Source organism: Suricata suricatta, chromosome 16 (genome assembly GCF_006229205.1).
Source record: "Suricata suricatta isolate VVHF042 chromosome 16, meerkat_22Aug2017_6uvM2_HiC, whole genome shotgun sequence".
NCBI classification, from domain to species: domain Eukaryota; kingdom Metazoa; phylum Chordata; class Mammalia; order Carnivora; family Herpestidae; genus Suricata; species Suricata suricatta.
In genome coordinates, this window is record NC_043715.1 from 68,672 (window position 1) to 76,025 (window position 7,354).

General features: G+C 55.5%; 1 protein-coding gene across 3 annotated transcripts in view; it reads right to left on the bottom strand.

Moving 5' to 3' along the window:
* Positions 1-114: 114 nt before the first annotated feature.
* GAS8 (growth arrest specific 8) overlaps positions 115-7,354 on the bottom strand; it is a 22,611-nt gene continuing 15,371 nt past the window's right edge. For 2 of the 3 annotated variants that reach the window (XM_029924889.1, XM_029924888.1), the window contains exons 8-11: positions 7,078-7,164; positions 4,392-4,628; positions 1,859-1,924; positions 115-368 (exon numbers count right to left, since the gene is read on the bottom strand). In XM_029924889.1, coding sequence (XP_029780749.1) covers positions 219-368; positions 1,859-1,924; positions 4,392-4,628; positions 7,078-7,164 — 540 coding nt within the window. In that variant the 3' untranslated portion in view covers positions 115-218. The remainder of the gene's footprint in view (positions 369-1,858; positions 1,925-4,391; positions 4,629-7,077; positions 7,165-7,354) is intronic. The other variant, XM_029924890.1, reaches the window with a different exon arrangement.

The window sequence follows — 7,354 nt, forward strand, 5'->3', positions numbered from 1 at the left end:
TGGTACTGCCCCGGCCTGAGGCGGGAAGGAGGGTAGGAGGGAAGAAGGTGCTCAGGGAACCACAGGTCCCAGAGGTGCCTCTCCTCCACACAGCCAGGCAATAGGACACACAGCAAATGTAGAAAAACTTCATTTGCAAGCAATACAAATCGAAAAGACAAACCGCTCCTGTCCTTGGTGAAAGGGAGTGTCACCCAGGGAGCAGTCGCGGGCCAGCGCTATGTTGGGGTGCCCACGAGTCCCGCGGGGCCCTGGCCCAGGGTCTGCCCAATCACGGCCGTCTCCAGAGGTTTGAAGCCCACGTTGTCCAGAGGGATCCCGAAGGCCAGGAGCTTGGCCTCATAGGTGCGCAGCAGGTCATTGTGGGCCTGTGGGGTCAGAGCAGCGTCAGAGGGGGTGGAGCGACACCGAGGGTGCCTCTAGCCCAGGCCTACACAGCTCTGGAGGATGCAGGAGGGCGGTGGTGGAAAACTGTTTACAGCTAACCTTTACCAACGGCTCACGGTGTGCCACACCTGATCCTTAGCACCTTTGTGTACAGAACTCGGGTAACCTGCTGATGGGGAAACCGAAGCACAAGGTACTGACTCAGAGCAGACCTACAGTCTGAAGGTGTTCCTGGCTCCTTGCCAGGCATTTGGCATTCAAATCGGTCCTCCTTGACTTCCTGGGCATGACCTTCCACATGTATATGCTCGCCCTGACCCTCCCTGCCTGGTGTGCTGCGGGCTCCTGCCCGGGGGGAGAGTGCGGGAGGCCCTCCGTCCCCCCAGTTTGGGCAAAAGTGCTGGTGGGGCCAACCCAGGCAAGGAAAATGGGTTCCCCGCTCTGGAAAATGGGTATTTTTAAAGAGTTAAGTGCATTGGATTAGTTAGAAGAGTTTGAAGAATTGATGCACGTGAACCGCTTGGAGGCTGGCCTGACGTCATCCTCACCATTATCAAGAAACAGGTGCTGGTGCTTGGAGCTGAGGTTTAAAGGGTGAACTCAGGCCGGGCTCCAGATGGAACTTGGGGGCTAGGTCTTGACTCTCACACTTTGACCTCCTGATAGTCAGATACATTGCCCTAGGACTGCACACACCAATAGATAGGCCTATTTTGTGCATGTAAGTATTAGGGGATGCCAGAGCATATAAGGGAAGTGTCCAGATGGGCAGGGCCAAGGAAAGGTTCAGGGAGATCTGGTTACCACAGAGCCCAGCGCCAGTGACAGGCATTGTCTCCCTCCTGGGGTTCCACAACCAGGGTGCACAGCAGAACCAGGATGCCGTGTCCACTGGCAGATTTACAGACTTATCTGAGTCACACTCATGGGGTGCTGTTTGAGGTAAATGCTATCTGTAGGCAGCACGGTGTCTGCGTTCCCACAGGCAGAGCTGAGGCAGAGCTGTGGGCTCAGCCACGGAGGTGTGAATGCTGCGTAGAGGGCCCAGGCCTGTGGGGCCCATGAGGCAGACGACAGAAGGTCAAGGCGCTCCCTGCCATTCCCCACCAGTAGGGGGGTGCAGCTTCATCAGACTTACAAAGGAGTGAGGGAAGCTTAGACTTCTAACTGACCCCAGCATAGAGGAAGCAAAGGAGGCCCATCCGATCACCACAGAGGCCAGCGCAGCAAGAGTAAAGGGTCAAACAGGAAGACAGGAACAGAGTCTCCTGGACAAACTGCCCTCATTTACCTATCAGACATCTATCTTGCAGGCCCTGTGAGGGACACCAGGACAGTGGCCAGAGCTGTGGGAATGTGGCTCAGACCACACACAGTGTGGCCCAGAGAAGGCCCGGCAGCCTCTGGCTGTGTATACCTCTGAGTGTGACTAAGGTGGGGCCCTGGGAGAGGGTCAGGAGGCTCCCTGTACCTTGCAGACCCGGGCCAACTCGTACTGCAAGTCCTTGATGGTGTTGTTCTTCGATTCTAGAACATCCTAAGGAGAGAAAGGTGGATATGAGTTGGAGCTTGTCTTTGAGCCGTGGTAGCCAGGGCTTGTCCGGGGTCTGGGAGCTCCAGCAGGGCGCCTCACTCATCCAGGGAATGGCAGCCTGGCTCCACCACAGTGTACGTCCACACAGCCAGCCAGCACAGAAAGGTCTTCAAAGGAGAAAGGGAAAATACAATTTCTTCTCCGGAAGGAAACTGTCTAGATGGTGGACAAGAGGTTAGAGAAGCCAGGCCAACCATGGCCCCAAGAAGGCCCATTGTCCCCCTGCCTGCTGCCTGGAAGGGCTCCTGCCTGGGGAGCCAGGGAACTGACCAGGGAAGGCAAGAGCTGAGGTGCCGCCTCCTGGCCCAGGGGCACAGCTGCAGCGACCATTGAGGAAGGCACTGATTTTGCCCCTTCTCACAAGTGCTGGCACCATGGCCGCCTCCGGCTCTAAGACCAGCTGCCCTGCCCAGAGGTAGACGCAAGGAAGCCTTCCTCCCCTTTCCAACAGTGCCCTCGCTCCCTGCCAACCAGTGTCCATAGGAATTCACACACAGACCAGGAAAAGGACAGAGATAGGCCCCCAGATCCAGGTCCCTGGTGCCGCCAGCCCAGACTCCACCCTTCCTATGTGGCAGCACCACCCCAGACCCCGAAAGCGTGTCTTGAGTGACTCAGGCCCTATTGGCCCTGCCACCCACTGAGCCAGGACTCGCTGGTGCCCACAAGCAACACCTGGTCTCATCCAGAAATGGGCACTATGTAACCTTGGACTCCTCAGCCCCTCCTCCATCAGCAACAGGTCCTTCATGCCTAGTCAGTGCCACCTCACCCCCTACCTTTCCAGAAGCTTCTCTCTGATCCAGTCTGCCCCACCTGGAACCTTCCACGGTTCCTCACCAGCCCCAAACCCAGAGGCACAGCCATCAGCTTGAGAATCACCCCCATCCATCTAGCCCTGCTCCCCTCAGCCTTGCACTCACCCCAACACCCAAGCAGCAGCAAGGGGCTCCTAGGTATATAACCCAGCGGGAGCCACAAGCTTCTGGTCAAGGCCAGGCAGGCAGTAGGCCAGCCCACAACACTTTAAGTAAACATCAGGAGGGACACTTGGGGGGGCTCGGTCGATTTCAGTGTCTGACTCTTGGTTTTGGCTCAGTTCATGGTCTCATGGTTCGTGGGCTCTAAACTGTCAGTGCAAAGCCTGCTTGGGAGTCTCTCTCTCCCTTTCTCTCTGCCCCTCCCCTCCTCTGTCCCTCTTTCTCTCTCTCTCTCTCAACATAAATAAACAAACTTAAAACAAATTTTTAAAAAATGCTACCTGTGCCATTTCTCAGGATTAAACACAACTACACAGTGAAGCAGTCTTTAAGCCCCCGACTCATAAGATCCGTTTCTCCATGAAGGAAGAGCAGAGGTAAGCAGGCAGCCGGTCTCCTGGGCGTCTGCCTCCAGGTGCCCGAGGACACTGCACCTGGGGCCGTCTCAGGCCTGGAAGCTATAGGTCCCCCAGGTGGCCGGGATCCCACACAGCCACACTTCCTTGGTGGCACCAGAGACCCCTCGTCCAGCATCACCTGTTCTTTCTGTGACATGCCCCAACTAGGCCCAGGGAACAGAGATACAAGGCCCAGGTCCAGGCAGGAGATGACCTGCCAGGTGCTGTCAGGCTTTTGCTTGCTAGGCCAGAGGTGGCAGCTGTTGCCAGGATTCCTCAGCCGATCCCACCAGCCCATGGGCACCCAGGCCCCCTCTGTCTTGTTTACTGAGGTCCCAAGTGCCCGAGACAGCCCCAGCGCAGAGGAGCACCACAGGGAACCGTGAACTCACAGCCAGATAAATGCTCTAGCCTTTGCTCAGACATGAGTCCCTCTGGGAAGCCTGCCACGGCACCCGCTGCCACAAAGATGCATCCACAGCCCTGCATTTCCCCGTCCTAACTGCCCAGAGCCTACATCAGGACACCTTAGCATCCCAGGCAGGCTGTGGTGGCGGTCTCTGCTAAGAGCTCAGGGGCTCGGCCGGCCCCCAGGCCTGTCTTCAGGTTTGCCACCGAATTCCCGAGGAGCGCTGGCCCACAGCAACTTGAGAGAGTGGGGCCAGATAGGCTTAACTAAACCCATCTTGAGAACTGGATGGGCAGTGGGCTCAGGGCCAGAAGTGCTGAGAGGTTAAGGAGGGGACTGAGAAAGACCTCAGAAAGACCGGAGCAAAACCGGTAACAGAGAACCTGGGGAGCCTGATGGCACACACGGGCCTGTGAACAGACTTCTGTGACCCCCTTCTATGCTCAGGCTGCGGAAACCCGTAACCCTCCCCAGCGTTGACTGAGGGTCTCCACTGGAATGAGAGAGGCTGGATATGCACACGTGAAACAAGGGAGGTCCATCCCAAGCTCAGGACGCCTGTTGGGGGCTAAGAATGTGAGGCTCCAGCCCAGCACCTGCCTAGGAGCCCTCCTGGGGCCTACCTCCAGCTTGCGGGACACAAGGGTCAGGGCGGCAGGGTCCAGGTTGGAGGCCGCCAGCACCTCATTAAACTGCACCTCTTTCTTCTCCACGGCAGCACTCAGTGCCTGCAGCTTACGCTGCAGAACCAGGTTCTTGAAGCCCACCTTCTGCTGCACCTCCAGGATGGCGGCGGTGAACTTCCTGTACAGCTCATCTCGCTCCTGCTGTACCTGCAGTGCATAAAGAGGCCCCCTCCCCTGGGAGCATCTCACTGGTAAGACGCCGCCTCCCACCGCGGTCCCTGGGCCAGAACACACCACTTCTGCAGAGTGGACTCCCTTCACCAGCGCCCACCACGTGTCATTTACACTGCCTACACGCCTGCTCTCTGTGGCGGGATTAAAGGCTTGCAGCCATCCACACCATGGAAACCAGGAGGACACACTAACTGGACCCTCCTCTACTCAGGTGTTTCAGGAAGCAATAGGTCACCCTCGTTAGAGCTGGAGACACCCTACAGACAGGCCGGGGCCCTGGGTCTGGGCAGTGGGCTCTGAAACGTCCTGTCCCTGTCACCCCTATGTCAGAGCCAAGGCATCAAACCCCAGTAAGCAATGGTGAGGAGTGGTGGCCCTCAGGGATCCTAGAACATGCCCCACAAGGCAGATCTAGAGGTCTGGCTGTCAGTAAATAAATGTGTTCTTTTTTGTCTTCTGAGTCTTTTACTTTTAACTAAACACCTTAAAAATCTAATCAAGACTTTGTGTAAGTATAAAAAGTGAACACCCTTTAACCCAACTTCCCAGAGGCCTCCATGAGAATCCATGGTGTGACTCCTTCCAGAATGCTCTCTACATATGTAAAACCATGTCTTACAGCTAGGAAGAGAAGAGGATAATGCTCAAACCCTGCAGGACTTTCTCCTTCTCCTTCCTGTAGTTTTCCTTCCCTATATTTGCTTCAATCAGTCTGTCCCTTTGGTCTTCAAAATCATTCTTGGTTTTCTGAGGAGATGCTGACTTTGGCACATACCAGGAATGACACTCGAAGAGAAGAGAAGGGGCCGAAGTGTACAGGCTCCAACACAAGCCTCTGCGGTCGGCCTCCACTTCCTCCTCCCCAGACACACCCTCCCTTAGCCAGCAACGGTGGCCCATCTCACTGGTGACTCGAGGGTCCTTCTGCTGGCGGCCAGCAGCCTCCAGGACCCTCAGAGACATCTCTGAAGAAGGTGACTCTAGATCTGACAGGCTGATGGGCTGTTCCTGAGGAACCTGGCCCATTCCATAACCACTGTCTGTGAGCATGAATTTCAATTAGGCGAGAAAAGAAACATAACTTGAGCTATCAAAAGTCCACAAAGGTTGAACTGCTCTGCCTGGCACGTCACCACTCATGGGACACCTCAGGAAAGCACACTCAATGAGACACTTCCCACCCAATCACACCAGCAAGTTTTGAGTTAGTGACATCTGGAGCAGGCTGGAAGTGGCCCCTTGGGCATTTTGGGCAGGGTCAGAGCTCAGAACAGTGCTCTGTGCAGACTCTATCCAAATTCGGAACACAGACCTTTCGGCCCAGCAAGCCACTGCTAGGGACTGACTTAAAAAAATTTTTTTTTAATGTTTTATTTTATTTTTGATACAGGGAGAGACAGAGCATGAGAGGGGGAGGGGCAGAGAGAGAAGGAGACACAGAACCAGAAGCAGGCTCCAGGCTCTGAGCTAGCTGTCAGCACAGAGCCTGACGCGGGGCTCGAACCCACAAACATGAGATCTGACCTGAGCCAAAGTCAGACGCTTAGCTGACTGAGCCACCCAGGCGCCCCTAGGGACTGACTTTAAAAGAGAAGCTCACACCTGCACAAAGGTAAACTTAGAAGGATGATACTGGCAGAAGTGTTTGTAACAGCAAAGGACTAAAACAGAGACATGTGTCCAGGGGAAGTGACTGCATAAAAATGGAGCCTTCTCGGGGCGCCTGGGTGGCTCAGTCGGTTGAGCAACTGACTTTGGCTCAGGTCATGATCTTGTGGTTCATGAGTTCAAGCCATGCATCGGGCTCTATGCTGACAGCTCAGAGCCTGAAGCCTGTTTCAGATTCTTTGTCTCCTCTCTGTTCCTCCCCCACTTGCATTCTCTCTTTCTCTTAAAAATAAATAAACATTCAAAAAATTAAAAAAAAAAAAAAGCATACTGTTTTTAAGGCGTGCAGCCGCCCCTACATAAGAGTTCACAGGCAGAAGTCTGCACAAAACTCAAGGAGCTGCTGCCGCTGCTGAGAGCCGGCACCGAGCAGCAGGAGGCCTCATTTTCACCTCCAGACAGCAGGGCTCCAGGGCCTGTCTACGGTGTGTGCCTAACAGCTCAGTCCCTGAACACGTGCCGCACACAGAAAAGATCCTCAACTCCAGGGGCCAGGTGCCGCTCACACACTTCAGAGGTAAGCGGGGAGAAAGAGACTTGGGGGTGATGGCCTCCCAGCAGGGCACCTGCTCTGTGAGACCCTGTGCCCTCTCCAGAACGTGCCACGGGCTTTTGCCCCTTAGAGCCTCAGAGCACGAGGAGCGGGCAACAGGACCCCCAGCTTCCGAACCTAAAACCCAGCCCTGGCTTTGAGACTTCCTGGGACCAACGGCAGTGCCAGGGCCACAGGAAGGGTCTCTCCCTGACTGGGGGTCCCAGCCCGCTGGCCGCATCTGCTCACCTTGAGAAATCGCTGCTCCAGCACCTCATGTTCCCACTGCAGGTCCTTGAGCTCTTTCTCGGTGACCTTCAAACGTGCTCTTGTGCGCTGGAGAGAATGTGGGGGGTGGAAGACAAAGTATTCGGGACCAGGTATCCACATAATGTAGGCTCCTGGGGGACAGCAAGGCCAAAACTAGTTGTGGAAAAGAGCTGCCGTGCAGGAGCCTGGTGTCTTTTGATCAGGGTTGTCAGTTCGAGCCCCATCCTCAGTATGGAGGAGAAGGAAGGAAGGAAGC